The 20340-nt window shown below is 39.6% G+C and overlaps 1 protein-coding gene across 1 annotated transcript; it reads left to right on the top strand.

The window, feature by feature from the left end:
• Positions 1-9625: 9625 nt before the first annotated feature.
• On the top strand, positions 9626-10600 carry LOC131902611 (vomeronasal type-1 receptor 4-like). Its single transcript, XM_059253624.1, has one exon. It carries the CDS (start codon positions 9665-9667, stop codon positions 10598-10600), a length of 936 nt encoding a protein of 311 aa, XP_059109607.1. The 5' UTR covers positions 9626-9664.
• The last annotated feature ends 9740 nt before the right edge of the window (positions 10601-20340 follow it).

Genomic DNA, 20340 nt, shown 5'->3' with positions numbered 1-20340 from the left:
GACGGCTCCGGTACCGAGGGGCGGGCTTCCTTTACTCGGGAAGGTAAATTACAAATTAACCGTCTGCTTGCATAACCGGTCCCAGCGAGATCGTCACGTGAGCCTTTTGTAACTGGCCTGGAACGCGCGCGTCTCTATGTAGACCAGGGTGGCCTCGAACTCGCGTCTGTCCGTCTGCCTCAGTTTCCCAAGTGCTGGTATTACAGTCCCCTCATATATGTGCACCTAGTCTTGGAAGTGGCTGGCGGAAGTTTGTTGCTTTGGAGTGGCTTTACCAAAGGCTAGCTCACTTGCAGAAGGAAGCCCTGACCCTTGGCTAACCCCATGAAGGTCAGAGTAGTGCTAGCGTCATTTGACAGGACACAAGGCCAGTCTAGGGTAAGAAAACACTTTAAGGGGGGAATTGGGGGAAGAAAAGGGACATCACAAAGTAAATACTATCATTACATAAGCAAATTGCAACATCGGTGTTGTGAAATTTCACATGGACTGCACAGGTTTGGGTACCGACTATTTTGGCCATTAGCTGCCAGTGATGAGTTGCTGTCCCCTTGCAAGTTAATTTATTAATGCAACGGAATAGCTTACCTGTGCTAAGATGTCATATTTCTTCAAGTTAATGTATATGAGAATTCATGATAGATTCAGGAAGGAAACCAATAACTACTAAAATTGTAAATGCTAGACCCAGAGTAGTGGCTTCATGCCTGTAATCCCAGCACTTGGGAAGCTGAAGTAGAAGATGATGACGATCCAGGCCAGCCTGGGCTACACAGTGAGACCTTGTCTCAAACACACACACACACACACACACACACACACACACACACACACACACAAATAGGGGCTGGAGAGATGGGTCAGTTTTAAGAGCGTTTGCTAGTCTTGCAGAGGACCTAAGTTTGGTTCTCATCACCCACATGGTAGCTAGCTAACAAACATCTGTAATTCCAGTTTCCAGGGGATCTGATCTATTCTGGCTACGGAGAACACCAGGGACACATATAGTGCACAGTCATATGCAGGGAAAACGCGCCTACACATACAAATAGAAATAAATAAATCTTTTATTGTTGTAGTTGAAAAAAAAAAGAATGCGAATGCAGCATGCAAAACAATAATCAGGCCGTTAAAGGCAAGATCTGCACCTTTGGAAGATTGGATTAGAGACACAGTTAATGTTGAAGCTCATGAGCATGATGATACATGGGTAGGAGAAGCAATTTCAAAAGGTTTGAGGAATGTTAGATGTTTTGGATGTGGAAAGCAAGGACATTTGAAAAGGGACTCTAAACCGGTCATTTCTAGAAACAATGTTTCTTCAAGGAACAATGGCAACAGAATGCCCCTTCCTTCTGGAGTATGCAGAAGGTGTGGTAAGGGAAAACACTGGACCAACGAATGTAGATCAACAAGGGACAGACAGAGTAATCCTTTGCCTCAGTCTTCGGGAAACTCCCAGAGGGGCCTCATACAGGCCCCAATAGCAAATCCAGTTCAAACTTTTCCTGCAGTCGTAGAGGAAACCCCTACTCAGAGCAATTAAATAACCAAATGCCTATTGGAATAAGTCATACTGGTCAGGATGATGAAACAGAGAGAATAGAAAATTCAGGAGAAAATATAAAGAAATTTTTTTGGCAAACTTCTATTAATGAACAAAACCAAAATTATCGATAAAAATAAATGGTGTTTTGTTGTCTGGTCTGGTAGACACAGGTGCAGACGTTACCATAATTGCACCAGAATTTTGGCATCCAACTTGGCCTCTTCAGGAGGTAAACGTTCAACTGTTAGGAATTGGGACATTATCTCAGGTGAAACAGAGTGCAAGATGGCTCGAATGTATAGGTCCAGAAGGACAGAGAGGAAAATTGAAACCATATGTAGCTAACATACCTATGAACCTGTGGGGTCAAGACTTTTTGCAACAATGGAATACTCAGATTAACATCCCTCCAATCTCAGAAACAAATCATAAACTAGCACATGTTTCTGAGAGAAATATTAGAAGGCATTATTCTGAGTGGTCACCAGCCATCCATATTATACAAGAACAGGGCACAACAACTGATGATCTTCCAAAGACATCAACAGCTCTACCTTTAAAATGCTTAACAGACAAGCCTGTATGGGTCCAGCAATGACCTTTAACAACAGAGAAACTCCAGGCTTTAGAAGAGCTGGTAGAAGAACAGTTAAATGCTCAGCATATTGAAGAATCAACCAGCCCTTGGAATTCTCCTGTATTTGTTATTAAAAAGAAATCCGGTAAATGGAGAATGGTAACAGACCTTAGAGCAATTAACAAAGTAATTCAGCCAATGGGCTCTCTACAATCTGGAATTCCTTTGCCTACTCTGTTACCAAAAGGATGGCCTCTTATAGTTATTGATTTAAAAGACTGTTTCTTTTCAATACCCTTACAAGAAAAAGACAGAGAAAGATTTGCTTTCACAGTGCCTACTTATAATAATTCTCAAGCGGTTTAAAGATTTCAGTGGAGGGTCCTCCCACAGGGAATGTTGAATAGCCCAACTCTGTGGCATTGGAAGTGATATGTAAAAAATTTCCTAAATCTATAATTTATCATTATATGGGTGATATTTTACTAGCTGACTCAAATGCAGATACTTTAGAAGGAATGTTTGAAGAAGTAAAGAAAATATTGCCTTGCTGGGGATTACAAATTGCTCCTGAAAAGATACAAAGAGGAGATTCTATAAATTATTTAGGATATAAAATAGAGCTACAAAAAATTAGACCCCAAAAGGGGCAAATTTTGAGAGATAGACTACAGAATCTTAATGACTTTCAAAGATTATTTGGAGATATTTCTCATCTATGAACTATTGTTGGGGTAAAAAATGATGAACTGCATAATTTGTTCAAAACCTTAGAAGGTGACAAGGACTTAAATAGTCCAAGAGAATTATCACCTGAAGCTGAGAAAGAATTGGCCTTGGTAGAAAAGAAAGTACATGAAGGGCACGTGGATTATATTGATCCAAAGCTGGATTGCATTTTGGTTATTTTACCTTCTAGGCATTCTCCTACAGGAATATTAATGCAGAGGGAGGATATTATATTAGAATGGATATTTTTACCAAATAACCCAAACAAAAAATTAAAAATTTATGTGGAAAAAATCTCTGACTTGATTTGGAAAGGAAAATTGAGACTTCGTCAATTAGCAGGAAGAGACCCAGCAGAAACTGTCGTACCTTTAACTAAGGAGGACATTGAAAAATTATGGACAGAAAGTGAACCTTGGTAAAGAGCTTGCAGTAATTTTTTGGGAGAAATTAACAGCAAATATCCCAAAAGCGATAGAATTGATCTTATAAAGAGAGCTGATTGGATTTTGCCTCGAATTGTACGGGAAAAACCCATATCTGGAGTTCATACATTTTATACAGATGCCAACAAACAAGGAAAGGCAGGTTACAAATCAGAAAATTTAAGTAAAGTGGTTCGAAGTCCTTATAATTCAGTTCAAAAATCAGAATTGTATGCTATTCTGTTGGTATTAATGGATTTTTCAGAACCTCTCAACATAGTAACTGACTCTCAGTATGCTGAAAGAGTAGTATTACATATTGAGACTGCAGAATTTATCCCTGATGCTTCAGAATTAACTTCACTATTTATTCAATTACAAGATACAATCAGGAAAAGGAGTCATCCTTTATATATAACTCATATCCGATCCCATACTGGTCTGCCAGGCCCTCTAGCACAAGTCAATGATGAGATTGATAAATTATTGATAGGAAATGTGCTGGAGGCCTCAGAATTTCATAAAAAACATCATGTGAATAGTAAAGGTTTAAAAAAGGATTTTTCCATAACCTGGCAACAAGCCAAAGAAATAGTAAAGAAATGTCCTACTTGTTCCTTCTACAATCAAATGCCATTACCAGCAGAATGTAACCCAAAGGGTACTCAAAGGAATGAAATCTGGCAGATGGACATGTTTCACTTTGCAGAATTTGGAAAACTGAAATATGTACACCACACTATCGATACTTATTCAGGATTTCAGTGGGCAACTGCTTTGAGTTCTGAAAAAGCTGATTCTGTAATCACTCATTTGCTAGAAGTTATGGCCATCATGGGTATACCTGCACAAATCAAAACTGATAATGCTCCATCATATGTCTCTGTTAAAATGAAACAGTTTTTTTTGCTTATTACAATATAAAGCATATTACAGGCATACCACATAATTCTACAGGTCAAGCAGTTATAGAAAGATCAAACAGAACTCTAAAGGATATGCTAAATAAACAGAAAGGGGTAACAAAACCCCCAGAAACAGACTGCATAATGCTCTATTAACTTTGAATTTTCTTAATGCCAATGAGAAAGGAACAACAGCTGCAGAGAGACATTGGATAATAGAAAAAACTACAGAATTAAATCAGCCTATATACTTTAAGGATGTGCTGACCTCAGAATGGAAACCAGGGTATGTGTTACATTGGGGACGAGGTTTTGCTTTTGTTTCTACAAGAGAAGATAAGCTGTGGGTACCATCAAAATTGATAAAGGTTCGATTTGAACAAGAGAAACCTCTTAATTAGAGGAGGTAATAGCTCATCAACCAACATGAACATCCAATTTAAACTAACTTATACCAGTAACACATGTCTTTTCATTTAATCAGATAATAACTTGCCAAAAAGGAACATCCCCAAAATTAGTCTTGGGGAAAGGTTTTTGTTTTTGTCTTTTAGGAGAATGAAGGTTAAGGAATCTGAAGAACACTGGACAAATGAGACAACTGAAGAAAAGGGACAAATCATCTATCCCAGGAAACAGAGTGAAACGGCATATGGGTATATATTATCTAAAAAATTTTATGTCTTCCTAAATGTTTGTTTCTGCTTTTCTCTAAAGATGTAACACTATTGGTCTTCTAATAGTCCCAGTCCAATTAAAATTTAAAGCTGACTTTGGAGTTGGAGAATGGCTCTCTCCTTCTTTAAACTCAAGCATGTTGTTAAAAGGAAAATGCAAACTCCCTGTATCATGCCAGAATAAAAGAGCCATCTTCTGCTATGAGACAGGAGAAAAGCCAAATTAATTAAGGGACTATTCTATTACTAATCTCAACTCTTTGATTCTATTCTGATTCTTTAAACTTTTCTTAAAGTATAAAATTTATATCAAAACTTACAAGATTAATATATATATAGATATATAGATGTATAGATACACATTTTAAACTTTGTTAAGATATGAATGGTATATAGAGTACTAATTAATTCTAGAAAAAAGGCTTCAATTAGCTGCATATATGTCTTTGTGTTCGAGTCTCTTATCAGTTTTCTGCAGGAAATCACGGCCAGGCCTAACATCAACTGAAGTCTCCAGGAAGAAGTTGGGGCCCCACAACAACAACAATTCCACATGGACAATAATAACATCACTAAGCTGACAAACATCATCTACAGATCAGCTTTGAACTACAAGGTGCTCAGAGCAATTTTGAGATGACTAGATGAGATGATCCAGTCTCAAAGACTACTTGAATAAGGACTTGAGATAAACCCTGAACTTTGGCATTATACACAGAATGGATAATGAAGGATATAGTTACATTTCCTAGAAGGTTTACAGTGATGCCTCTTCATTAATAACTAAAACCAGGAAGATGTTGGAAGTCATGGCTGACTGGTCAAGGTCACAGCCTGACATGAGCCTAGCACCTTTATCTACAAGCTGAGCAAAATGGAACCATCACCTCCTAGGAGAACTTCCTGTTCTCTACCTAGCTTTATCTGGAGAATGTCCCCAGGCCTGGAAAACTGACCTAATCCAAAAGCTGCCTCTGAAACCAAATGCCTGGTTCTTCTTTAACATAGTCCTTGGCACAGATCCCCACTAAGAAGACTTGTACTAGGAGCTCTGCTATAGGACCCTACTGCCACATACTAAGCCTTGTGATAGGGGTGTGCCACTTAATGCAAACTAGGGTTTGTCCCTAAGCTCCCTGCTACATTCCTTATACTCTGGAATAAAATTGAACTTATTCAGGGAAATCTGTCTTCTAAAGAGCTATCTGCATTCCTGCTCATGGGTCACCAAAGATTTCTGTTTCCCCATCTGCCCCTTTCCCCTCTTGATATGTTGGCCAACAGGCCCAGAGGGAGAGGACCCACACACAAGTCATTGTCTTTTACTTTTTATCTTTGGTCTAGTTAGATATTTTATAATTCCTGGAATATTGACCAGGGATAATTGTACAAAAAATTAGAGTGACATAGAAGTTAATTAAGGAAAAATCCATTGAATCCAACACAGCCTAAATGGAGATTCAACCTTCATATCACATGGGCCATTCACCTGGCCAGGAGCTTATGCCCCAAGAGGAAGAACCATTCCTAAAAGATGGAATCATGGGAGGCCGTATTGAAGTAGAGATTTTTTTTAAAAAATTCACTTTGATGAACTAGTGTAATTTTTTTTGAACTATTGTAATTTTTCTTCCCATATTCCCACACTCTAGCAAGGCTCATACAGAACACAGCCATGATGCTCTGAATTACCCTTCCTTCTTTCTCTTTTCTAAGCATGATTGCCATGATGGTTTTTGTTCTTTAGTGTTCCTTCAAGCCCAACTCCCCACCATGGGCCTGTCTGCCACTGTGTGACTCATCTCTGTTCTGGCTTACCTCAAGTTCATGGCTCTTTCCCAATACTTGGTTCACAGATGGAAAAATACCAGACTCCTGATGACATGTTGATGGTCTTCCTCAAGGATTTCATGCCAGTATGATTTTGAAAGTGTGAAACTACTGTACAATAAGCCCCCTTGGAAATACACTAAACAAATCCATTCATCTTCCCTGAAGTGCCCCTCTCCACCCCTGATGACAACACAATTTGAAAACTTAGATGCTCCCAAAGGATACCTGGGAAACATTTTCTAACTTCTGACAGCTATTCCTTAACATCCAACAAAGTCAAAAACATTATCATTAACAAGGTAAAAATTGTGATTTGCCCTGAGGACCAATGTTTTTTTTTCCTTCATTAAAGGTATCCCAAAGTCTCCATGCAAACACTGTCATTGACACCACACATGACAAGATAATGCACTCTCTGAGGGATGTTAGTCTAATAAACAGTCCTTTTATGAGCACTGGTAATCTGTGTTCATTCAGGCACATGCACTATGTTCCATGGAAAATATTGGAGAGGTAAGCCTTTTCTTGTACCTGTCTCAGAGAAGAGAAGATCTTAAAATGGAGAATAAATAAGAGCTTTGTTTCTTCAGTAAGTTTTTAGGAGATGGTCTTCATCTCTGTGAGCACCTCTATCCTTGCTGTGGCTGGACAGGTAGGATTATTGCACCTGTAGATGTCTGCTTAACATTCTCTTCTCCCTACTGCAACTCTTCTGAAGGCAACATTAATGGTTAGGATAGTTGTTTTTTGTCTCTTTTTTACCTAATGATGTCAATGATTTCTTCATCCCAAGGAAGTGTCTGTTTCACAGCTTAACACTTAGTTGAAAGTGACATTGAACTTGACGTCCGTATATGGGATGGTTAATTTTAACTGATGGATGGAGACTGATTGTTCCTCTGGAAAACAATATATGAAGTAAGCTGCAGATTAAATAAGAGCTTTCAAAGACATGATTCAAAGACAGGAGTTTCCAAAGTATTTGTCTGGGCAAATGGTTTAACTGTGATCGTGTATCACCACATTTTGAGTGTGGCTGAGGGAAGATGATGATGGCTTATTTTCTCTCCAATTTCTGCTTCCTCATTAAAATAGGAAAGATACACAAAAGTATGAATAAATGAAATACTTTGGTACCTGGGGATTTTTCCAGATGTACGTGTAAATTGAGTTTTTTTATATTTTGAAAATCAGCCCTCTGTGAGATGTGGGGTTGGAGATGATCTTTTCCATTCTGAAGGCTGATGTTTTGTTCTACTGACAGTATCCTTTGCCTCACAGAAGCTTTTCAGTTTCATGGGGTCCCATTTATTAGTTGTTGATCTTAGTGTCTGCATTATTGGTGTTCTATTCAGGAAATGGTCTCTTGTGCCAATTGTTCAAGGTTGTTCTCCACTTTCTCTTCTATCAGGTTCAGTGTAGCTGGATTTATGTTGAGTTCTTTGATCCACGTGGACTTGAGTTTTGTACATGGTGATGGATATGGATCTATGTGTAATCTTCTACATGCAGACATTCAGTTAGATCAGCCCCATTTGTTGAAGATACTTCCTATTTTCCAGTGTATAATTTTTGCTTCCTTGTCAAAAATCAGGTGTCCATACATGTATTGTTTTATGCATGGGTCTTTGATTCCATTGATCAACGTTTCTTTTCTTATGTCAATAACATGTGTGCTTTATTACTATTGTTCTTTAGTACAGCTTGAAATCTGGCATGGTGATACCTCTAGAAGTTGTTTTGTACATGATTCTTTTAGCTATCTGGGTTTTTTGGTTTTCCATATGTAGTTGAGTATTGTTCTTTCAAGGTCTGTAAAGGATTGTGTTTGGATTTTCATGGAGATTGCATTGAATCTTTACCTTGCTTTCGGTAGGATGGCCATTTTTACTATATTAATTTTACAAATCTATGAGCATGTTAGATACTTCCATCTTCTGATATCTTCTTCAATATTCTTCTTCAAACGCTTTATGTTCTTGTCATATAGGTCTTTCACTTGCTTGGTTAGAGTTACACCAAGATATTTTATATTCTTTGTGGTTATTTTGAAGGGTATTTTTTTTATTTCTTTCTCAACCCATTCATCATTTGTATATATGAGGGCTATTGATTTTTTTGAATTAGTCCTGTACGCAGTCACTTCACATAAGATGTTTATCTGCCGAAGGAGTTACCTCATAGAACTTTTGTGGTTGCTTATGTACATAAGGATATATATGTATAAATTAAGGTTCATATTTGTGATCAGAAAACTGGTTACTTTTTTGAAATATTTTGTATTCTATCACTTTGATGATCTGTATAAAATTTTTAAAAAAGCTCATAGGTTCTTTTTGGCCACTTACTTTACTTACATGATTTTGTGAATTACAAGTTTGAATTCTTGTCATTTTAAAGATGTAGTAATTTTACTTTATGACTCTAGTGTTATAACTGCCTGTATGTCTGGCACCACATTTGTGCAGTGCCACAAAAACCATGAGAGGGCATTCAACTTGGGCAATTGATGTTATAGGTGATATGAAGGACCATGTGAGTGCTGGATTAGAACAAGAGTCTTGTGAAGAGCCATCTCTCCAACCTCGAATTTGTATTTCTTAACGCATTTTATCATTGAGGGAAGATGTTGCATTTGAAAGACAAAATAATGTGTTCCCCGGTTTACTGTTCATATGTTTATATGCCACAATGTGTGACAATGGCTGACGTGTGGACCAAGAATGATACAGTTGTATCACTAATACACTTGTATCATGAGGTGAGGGAAAGTACATGAAGTACAAAATAATAGTCTGGGTTGTCTATGCAGTGTTCTCCAGGACAAGTTCTATACTGTGATACCATAGTGTCTCCCTTCACAAAAGAAGTAAGACACAAATCATTCTAATGCTCAGACATTGAGAAGTGTTCTGAACGCAGCAGTGTTCTTCCTGGTCATCACTCCAGCCTGCACAGAGGTTGTCTCCATGTCCTCTCAGAATAAAACTCTGAAAGCCACTGAGGAATTGGCTCTGCAGACACTCCTGCTTTTCGAGATTGGGTGTGGGACACTGGCCAACATTCTTCTGTTTGTCCACAATTTCTCTCCCATCTTTACTGGCTCTCGACTGAGGCCCACACAGGTCATTGTCACCAACTTGGCTGTGGCCAATGTGTTCATTCTCCTTGTCACTGCATTTCCAGACAACGTGATGGTTTTTGTTCCAAGGAGTCCTCAAATTAACCTGCAATGCAAACTTGGGTACTTCATTCGCCTGGTGGCTCGAAGCACAAACATGTGCTCCACCTGTGTCCTGAGCATCCATCAGTTTCTCACTCTTGTTCCTGGTCACTGGGGTAGGCTGATGCCTCAAGGAAGAGCCCCTGATGTCCTGAGTTATTCTTGTTACAGTTGTTGGTTGTTCAGTGTCTTAAATAATGTCTACATTCCAATAAAAATCAGGGGTCCACAGAGCACAGGCAATGACACTCACAATCAAGGCAAGTGGGTCTGCTCCACATCTGGATTCAGTGCAGGCATTGTCATCTTGCTTTTTGCCCATGATTCCATATTCATCAGCATCATGGCCTGGACCAGTGTCTCCATGGTGCTTCTTCTGCATAGACATCACCAGCGAACACAGCACATCCTCGCTGCCAATCAGAACCACCGAGGCCATGCTGAGACTAGAGCAGCCCACACCATCCTCATGCTTGTGGTCACATTTGTTGGCTTGTACCTCCTAAATTTTATTTGTGTTATCTTACACACTTTTTTAATGGACTCTCGCATCTGGTTGAGGCATGTAGGTGAAGCTTTGATGGCGTCCTTCCCCACTATTTCTCCTTTCCTGTTGATCTTTAGGGATCCTAAGGATCCTTGTTCTGTGCTCTTCAACTACTGCAAACCACAGTCAACATGACAAACATAGAAGACAGCTTTACTAACAGCCATACACACTCTATTAAGTAAAAGTTGTTTGGAAATCCTTCCTCATAAACCAGACATGTTGATTCACTGAACTTATCCCAGCACTGGGGAGACTGAGCCAGAAGGATTGTGATGTAATCAATGGCATGTCAGCCTGCAGAGTGAGATCCAGGCCAAATTGTGACAAGGAGACCCTGCCTCACAACTCTGTATCTCCACCCTGTTTTTCTCTGCTGAGTAGTACTCCATTGTGTATATGTACCATGTTTTCTTTATCTATTCTTCATTTTAGGGGTATCTAGGTTGTTTTCAAGTTCTGGTTATTACAAATTGTGGTGGTATTATGTTCCCCAAATATTGTGTACCCTAATAAACTTATCTGGGGTCACAGAACAGAATAGTGACTAGATATAGAGGCCAGAAAATGGTGGCACACACACCTTTAGTCCTGCATTCCAGAAGCAGAAATCCCTCTGGATCTCTGTGAGTTCAAGGCCACATTGGAAACAGCCAGGCATGGTGCCATACGCCTTTAATCCCAGAAATCAAGCCTTTAATCCCAGCGAGTGATGGCAGAAAGCAGAAAGGTATAAAGGTGTGAAGATCAGAAACTAGAAGCTATTAGCTGGTTAAGCTTTTAGGTTTTGAGTAGCACAGTTCAGCTGAGATTCATTCTGGATGAGGACACAGAGGTTTCTAGTCTGAGGAAATAGGGTCAGCAGAGAAACTGGCAAGGTGAGATCTGCTTCTCTGATCTTCCAGCATGCACCCCAATACCTGGCTAAGGTTTGATTTTATTAATAAGACTTTTTAAGATTTCTGCTACAATCCTCTACACCAGAGATTCTTCCATCTCTTGAATTCTGTTGGTTATGCTTGCATCTGTGTTTCCTGTTCCTTTACTCAGATTTTCTATTTCCAGCATTACCTCTGTTTGTGTCTTCTTCATTTCTTCTATTTCAGTTTTCTGGTCTTGAACTGTTTCCCTCACATGTTTAATTGCTTTTTCCTGGTTTTCTTGGCTTTCTTTAAGCGATTTCTTCCAATTTTTTAATTTGTCTTTTCCTCAATTTCTTTATCGATTTCTTCCAATTTTTGTATGCCTTTTTCTCAACATCTTTATTGATTTCTTCCATTTTTGTTTGCTGTTTCCTCCATTTCTTTAATGAAATTTTTCATTTTTTCTTGAAAGGCCTCTAGCATCTTTATGAAGCTGTTTTTATGGTCACATTCTTCTGCTTCTTTTACGTTTTGATGTTCAGGTCTTGCTGTTGCAGGAGGGCTAGGTTCTGGTGATTCCATATTACTTTATGTTGTTATATGTATTTTTGCCTTAACTTCTGCCCACCTCTTCCTCTACTAGGTGTCTGAGTGAGCTGCTATTGGTCCAGTCTGTGCTTGCTGTGTCTGTGTCTCAGGGGGCCCCTCTGGGTCTAATCATGGCTCTTGGTCTAATTAGAGTTGGTAGATTCTGTATCTCAGGAAGCTGCTCTTGGACCAACCTCAGCTAGTTAATTCTGTGACTCACCAAGCTGCTCTTTGTCTTATTGGGGCTCTTCGTCCAGTCAGATCTAACAGATTCTGTGTCTCAGGAAAACTTTCTTGGTTCAATGAGAGGTGGCAGATTCTATGTCTTAGAAAGCCACTCTTGGTCCAATGAGGACTGGTAGATTCCCTGTCTCAGGAAGTTACTCTTGGTCCAATGAGAGCCCTTGGTCCAATGAAAGCTGGCTCTTGGTCCAATGAGTGCTGGCAGTTTGGTTTCTGTGCCTCAGGAAGTTACTCTTGGTCCAATGAGAGCTGGTGGTTTGATTTCCATGCCTCAAAGTTACTAGGGTCATAGTAAGATGGGTATGGGGGCAGGGTGTAGAACTTATGGATTGCAGGGTACAATGGGGGGGTTGTAGGGGGGTTTCCTGCAGAAGTTTTCCCTGCTGGCCAGCAACTGAGGCAAGTGTTGGGTGGGGGTTGCTGGGGACTGGCTGTGTCCCAGGGTCTGGGTCCTAGGGTTAGGACTCTCTGTGTGTGAGAAGAGTCATTCACCTCTTGGTCCAATGAGAGATGGCCTAAAAAAAATTCTTTAGTTATTTTGCGCACAATTTTCCACTTGCATGTATGCCTGCATGCAAGAAGAGAACACCAGATCTCATTATAGATAATTCTGAGCCACTGTGTGGTTACTGGAAATTGAAATTAGGACCTCTGAAAGAGCAGTCAGTGCTCTTAACCTCTCAGCCATCTCACGAGCCTCTATATTCTTATTCTTGTTCAAATTCCCTTACCAGTTAAATGTCTAAACATCTTTATATTTGTTGTTTGAACTGTTTATGGAAATGTTATCTCACATAGATGAGGCTTATAACCCATATGTATTGGCATGTGATTTTTAATTGGCAGACATGAACTTTACAGTGAAAATGGAGATGTGTGCTTCTCCTAGAGTCTAGACCCACATAAGGCCCCCAAGAAGTATTAACATGCTCTGCTCCTCTTTGTGTCTTTTTTGCACACATGATTATCTTAAATGCAGGCATGTGGATAGCGAAAACATTGTGCAATGATACATTGCTACTCACATGTCCAGGTCAACATTCTTTGTCTCTCTCTAAAGAAATTTTGCTGGATGGACAAATATTCCTAAAGTAGCAGAAGCTTCATTTCTGCCATTCACTGCGTGAGATTTTATTTATCATCATCGAAATCAAAACTAAGCTCCTAGTTTCCTAACAGACTCATTTGTTTTTTTCCTGTTTCTTTTGCCTTTCTCCTGATGGTATACTCTGTTGCCTGATATGGGTACAGTTTATAAATTTTTAATATTTTGGTTTTTAATTAATGGTGGATATTTGTTTAGGAATAGAGGGTGAACCATAAAATACTCATCTTCTGGTTAGAATAACTGTGGAACACTTCACAGAACTTACAAGAATAATATAATAAATCTATCTCACCTCCAATACACTATACACTGCTGTAGGATTCTCTCAGTAGCAGCAACCATGGACAGACAAGGAAGAGTACATCTCCATACCAAAGTCCAAATATGAAGGTAATATTCACGGTATGGTATTGACTCATCTGTTGGCTACACAGTAATTATATATAGGTGTTTGTATGTGTTGTGTGTGTGTGTGTGTGTGTGTGTGTGTGTGTGTGTGTGTAAGTTTACTTTTGATGATGCATGAGGAAATTAGGAGATTTTCAGATGCATAGGATCCAGCCTGTCATTCTCAGGACATGAAACTTCTGTCCATAATACATGTATCCAGCACATATAGTTGGTTCCTTCTATAATTACTGGTCATCTACAAAGATTCATCATTTTCAGCCTGCGATATTACAGAGGATCTAAAGTCTTTTGTGTGTGCACTGCCAGGTGCTCTGTGAACTCACTGAGAAGCAGCCTCTGGAGATGGGATTTGGTCTACTCAGTAGGCACAAACACTTGGTTTCCACAGTCCTCTAACAACCCTTCCATGAGTCAGGATGGGCTCTGATTCTGTGACAAGCACCAATGTAAACAGTAAAACAGGCCAAGGGGAAAGACGTCATGCACTTCATTACAACTGAGGGGAAAATCTTTCAAGGAGAGGGGGCTATTGTCCATCTCTAGTTATAATGATGTCTACAATAGAAACAGTTAATGTGCTGCTCATCCACCTACAGGATAAAGGGGACATATGTCTAAAACCCCTCAGCCATTGTTTCAAGATAACATTTTATCAGGGCTTTTCCTTGTTTTTCTGTTGGATGTTGTCAACTTCAGTTGCTTGATATTTTGCTTTGAACCATCTACAATTTATCATCAATGGAGACCACAAGCATGTGTATGTGAAGGCATTTCCTGGACTGTACAATGCAGACAATATTGTTGAGTGACCTGTTGTATATGGTGTCTGCAGAGGAATATACAGAACTTCATAACTGAATACTATGTATACTGGAGATACTAATTTATTGCTATTATGCTACACATGTAGTTTTGAGCCAACTTTCTTTTAATTTAATTTACTATTTTGCTCTGTTTTATCATAAGGTGAAAGAAAAAAAGGAAACAGGAAACAGGAAAACATATTGTTGAAAAGGTGTGAGAATGAAATACTTGTAGCACAAAAAAATGTGTATTAAGATTAATACAGCTGGATGATTTTCCAGAATCAGAAGAAAGTGTGGAAGCCTGACTATTGGTAAAACTATTAAGGCCACTCCACGTAGTTAAAAGGAGATTTATTTAATGGTGTAACTTATAAATTAGGGATAGGTAGGTCGTGGGGTCTGGGGAATGTATATCACAGTCCAGCGGTGTTCTCTGGAGCTCTGCTTGGCCCACCTCCACCATCCAGGGTCCTGGAACAGAGAGAGTGCTGGCCAATCCAGATCTCGGGTCTCCAGGCACCTCCCTTGGCCACGCCTTGTAGGTGTGACAGTTGCCAAAGTCTCAATGGGGGTTGGAACTTCCAGATCAAAGCTGGAATGGCTATCCACTACACCTGACAAAGTTATGAAGGTCTGAGTAAGATATAAATGGAAGTGAAAGGTGAGTTGTTGATATGTCATCTGAGATCATATCTTTGTAAGACCAAATTTCAATACATCGAATTAAAATGGGATTCTCTCCAAGTATTGATCTTTCCTTGGTAAGTTTTACAAGTAGTACCTTAAGAGAACAAAATATTTGTCCATTCGGTATGTATTTAAATGTACTAGAGTTTATTAGGCTTCATTTTCCATTTCTGTCTAAATTTTACTCAGTGGGTATTAATACCATCCTTGGAGAGGTGACTGAGCAGTTAAGAGTGCTTGTTTGTTTTTCAGAAGACCCAGGGTCGGTTTACAGCACCTACATATGGCTGACAGACATCTGTGGTTCAATTTTCAGGGGATTCAAATCTCTGTTCTCTTCAGACCACTCAGGGTAAGAGACATGTGTAGTGCACATTCATTTTTCTTACAAACATTCATACATACAAAATAAAACTTAATTGTTTTCATTTGTTTCCTTTGATTGAAAGTGGACTCTGTTCTCATACAATACATTCTGATGACAGTTTCCCCTCCTTCTATTTAACCCAGCCCCTTCCTCTGCATGCACTCTTTCTGTCTCTCATAGAAAACAATGGTATTCTTAGAGATAACAGCCAAATGTGACAAAACATAATATACTAGGAGAAATTAAAAAAAAATCATCATATTGTGACTGGACAAGGCATCCCCACAGAAAGAAATGATACTCAAAAGCAGGCACAGGAATCAGAGCCCCACTCATTCCCACATGTAGTGGGTAGCCATTCCAGCTTTGATCTGGAAGTTCCAACCCCCATTGAGACTTTGGCAACTGTCACGCTTACAAGGTGGGGCCAAGTGAGGTGCCTGGAGACCCGAGATCTGGATCGGCCAGCACACTCTCTGTTCTGTGACCCTGGATGGTGGAGGTGGGCCAAGCAGAGCTCCAGAGAACACCACTGGACTGTGATACACCTTCCCCAGACCCCACGACCTACCTATCCCTTGATTTGTAAGTTACACCATTACATAAATCTCCTTTTAACTATGTGGAGTGGCCTTAATAATTTCACCAATATCTGGCGCTCATGTGGGGCAAATTCCAAAGGCCTGGGTGGCTCCTACCCTCAGCCTCCTCCCTGGCTAGTGGGTACCGAAACCTGCCTGCAAAGTTTCATATAACCAGGGAACCCCTACACGGTTCCATTCCCGAAAAAGGGAGCAGCTAGTCTGGTCTCAGTCCCCTAGCTTAGCCCTGAGACCAGTGAAAGAGGCACTCCCCCACTTCCTGAGTGCAGGCGCTGGCTCTGGCTCCAGCCATCTTGACTCCAGCGAGTATCAGTTAGACAAGATCACCAGCAGGCCCTGCTTTGAAGCTGTACCAATGCCATCTGCTGTCTGAAAAGTGCTACTACACTTCCCCAAAACCACAAAAGGTAAGCATATTGTTTCAAGTAAAAGTACTTGATAATTTTACACCTTAAAATTGACTAACAAATTTTGAGTAATTCTTGTAATATGGCTGACAACATTACCTCACAAGTGTGGTGGTATTTTATATTAATAAATAAAGTTGCCTAGGGTCAGAGCTATTAGAGCCATAGCAAATGCATGGCAGTGGTGGTGTACGCATTTAAGGACCTGGAGGGCGGTACATACAGGCAGGGATGAGGCAGTCACATGATTGGGTTTACAACCAATCAGAAGCCAGAACAGAGAGACTATAGAGATAGACACAGAAGAAGGAGGGCTCCTTTTTCGGAGAGCTCTCTTGGCTGAGGAGGATCCCTGAATCAGGAAGGGTGAGGCTCTTGGCTCTGACCTCTTGGCTTTCTTCTCTGAATCGGCTCTGTGTTTTCTGTCTGATAAAACCGTTGGCTACATCTACACTGAATTACATCTACATACAAGAATTTGAAAACCTTTTTGCCTGTATGATGAATGACATCTTCCTGGAAATATACAACCTTCCTAAGGCATATCTGGCCTGTACCATTTTGGCATCCATTGTAATAATTCACACAGTGTTCAAACACTGGTTTAATAACAAGAACAAAGATGAGTCATTATTGGGACTGATACAGGCTTTAAGCAAGAGCAATGAAGGCTTACAGAAAAGATTCTCTCTCTGGAATCTGCTTTAAAGGATAGCAATGAAAGCTTACAGAAAAAGATTCTTTCTCTGGAATCTGCTGATCAGGATTTACAAAACAGGCTTGTACTGAAAATTAAACTTATTGATAATAAATGTGAATATTTAATGGACAGAACACTAACTCTCCAGACAGTATATAAGGAAGAAAGATTATCATTAATTGATAAGATAAGGTCCATGGAATCATGTGTTTCTGAGGAACATAAAAACTTCTATGATTCCATGAGAAATCTGGGGTCACTTGCCAGAGAGGAGGTTCACTTTATTGAACAGACCCTAGGTGCTCGTTTGCAGGCCTTAGAAGAAACTCTCAGTAAACATGACAAGGGACCTAATAAGCAGAAGGACAAGACCATAGAGGTTGTAACATCTCCAAATGGCTCTCACACAATGGCTTATCCTGTTATCATCCATGAGAAGCCAGCAGATGACACACACCCCGAGCCATATAATGTATAATACATATACATTACAACCAATTTCAACAAGGGACTTTAAAAATATAAAGGAAGCAGTAGTTACGTATGGGATACACTCCACATATGTAAAACAGATGTTAAATTTGTGGTCTACCTCACATAGAATCATCCCAGATGACTGGCATCAGTTAATTTCAGCTGTTCTAGAATATAGCCAGCAGCTACAGTGGAAAAGCTGGTTAAGAGAAGAGGCAAAAAATTTAGAACAACAAGGTAAACTCAGAGGTTTTGTGATCTCCCAAGATCAAATACTTGTTGAGGGATGTTTCGCTGACAGGAATGTACAAGCCATTTATGATGAGCATACAATATCCCTATGCTGTACAGCAGCTCTAAATGCTTGAAAAAAAATTTCAGAACCTGGAAAACCAACTGAGGTATGGAAAGATATTTCAGGGACCACACGAACCCTTCACTGATTTTTTACAAAGACTGAACACAGCTATAACAAGAGCTGTATCAGATAAAGAATTAAGAAGAATATTAACTGAGTCCTTGGCGTTCGACAATGCTAATGCAGAATGCAGAAGAATACTTACACCATTAAAGATCAGATCAGCTCCTTTGGAAAATGGATTCAGTATACTAATGGTGTTGAGTCTTATAATTACAGTAATGAGGCTTGGATAGTAGAGACAAATCCCAGAGGTGAAAGAAGGCCCTGTGTTACCAAATGTTTTAAATGTGGTACACCAGGTCATATAAGTAAAAACTGTACGTGGGGTACTCCTAGAAGTAATACTTCTTTTAGGAATAGCCTAAACAGAAGACCTCAACCACCTCCCGGATTATGTAGAAGGTGTGGCAAAGGCTGACATTGGACCAGTGAGTGCAGATCAAAAATAGATATACGAGGCAACCCTTTATTGGCAGGAACACCTCAGGGGGCCTCTTGCAGGCCCCCAAATCAAATGTAGTACAAACATTCCCAGCCACTGTGGAAGAAATTCCTCTCCAGGACTACTGAATAAACTAATGCCTAATGTAAAAACCGCTCCTGCATTGGATGATAAAACAGCTCTTATAGGTGGATCACAGTTTACAACAAACACTATAAAACAAATATTTTGGCAGACTTCCATAAATGATCAAAGACCAAAGCTTAGAATTCAAATTAATGGCCTGGTTATGGAGGGCCTGGTAGTCACAGGTGCAGATGTCACTATAATTACACCAAAATCATGGCATCCGAATTGGCCTCTTCAAGAGGTAGAGGTCCAACTTTTAGGGATTGGCACTCTAACTCAGATAAAACAGAGTTCAAGATGGGTTGAATGCATAGGGCCAGAAGGACAGAGAGGAAGGCTGAAGCCATATGTAGCAAATGTAGCAGTAAATCTTTGGGGCCGAGATCTGTTACAACAGTGGAATACCCAGATTAAAATACCTACACTTTCAGAAAAGGAATACAGACCAATGCATGTTTCTAGGAATAATATCATGACATGCTATAAAAATCAGGCACCAACCATTCTGGCTGTTTACAAACAGCACAACTGCTGTTGAACTCTCAGAAGTACCAACTGCCTTACCTTTAAAATGGCTAACTAATAAACCTGGTCTGGGTTGGACAATGGCCTTTGACAGAAGAGAAGCTACAAGCTTTAGAACAGGTTCAAGAACAGTTAAATGCTCAACACATTGAAGAATCTACCAGCCCTTGGAATTCTCCTGTATTTGTTATTAAAAAAAAAAAGTCTGGTAATTGGAGAATGCTGACAGATCTGAGAGCTATTAATAAAGTAATTCAGCCAGTGGGCTCCCTACAGACTGGGATGCCCTTGCCCTCTCTGCTACCTAAATAATGGCCTGTTATAGTTATTGACTTAAAAGACTGTTTCTTTACCATACCCTTACAAGAAAATGATAGAGAAAAATTTGCCTTCACAGTACCTAATTATAACAATTCTCAGCCAATCAAGAGATATCAATGGAAGGTCCTCCCACAGGGAATGTTAAACAGCCCTACTTTGTGCAAATTCCTTTGTGCAGAAACCATTGGAGATAATTCGTGTAAAGTTTCCACAATCCATAATTTATCACTATATGGATGATATCCTATTAGCTGATCCAAAGTTAGATACATTAGAAAGCATGTTTGAAGAAGTAAAAAAAGTGGTGCCTCACTGGGAACTAAAATTGCTCCTGAAAAAAATCAAAGAGAAGATTCTATTAATTACTTAGGATATAAGATAGAGCTACAAAAAATTAGACCCCAAAAGGTACAACTAAGGAGAAATCGATTGAAGACTTTTTTTTTTTTTTTTTTTTTTTTTTTTTTTTTGGTTTTTCGAGACAGGGTTTCTCTGTGTAGCTTTGCGCCTGTCCTGGAACTCACTTGGTAGCCCAGGCTGGCCTCGAACTCACAGAGATCCACCTGGCTCTGCCTCCCAAGTGCTGGGATTAAAGGCGTGCGCCACCACCGCCCGGCGATTGAAGACTCTTAATGATTTTCAAAAATTATTAGGAAGCATTTCCAACTTACTGGGTATCATGGGAGTACCCAAAGATGGACTACAAAATTTGGCTAATACTCTAGAAGGGGACAAAGAATTAAATAGTCCAAGAGAATTTTCAGCCGAAGCTGAGAAGGAA

The sequence above is a fragment of the Peromyscus eremicus genome, chromosome 1 (assembly GCF_949786415.1).
Source record: "Peromyscus eremicus chromosome 1, PerEre_H2_v1, whole genome shotgun sequence".
NCBI lineage: Eukaryota > Metazoa > Chordata > Mammalia > Rodentia > Cricetidae > Peromyscus > Peromyscus eremicus.
This window is presented reverse-complemented; position numbering and strand designations above follow the sequence as displayed.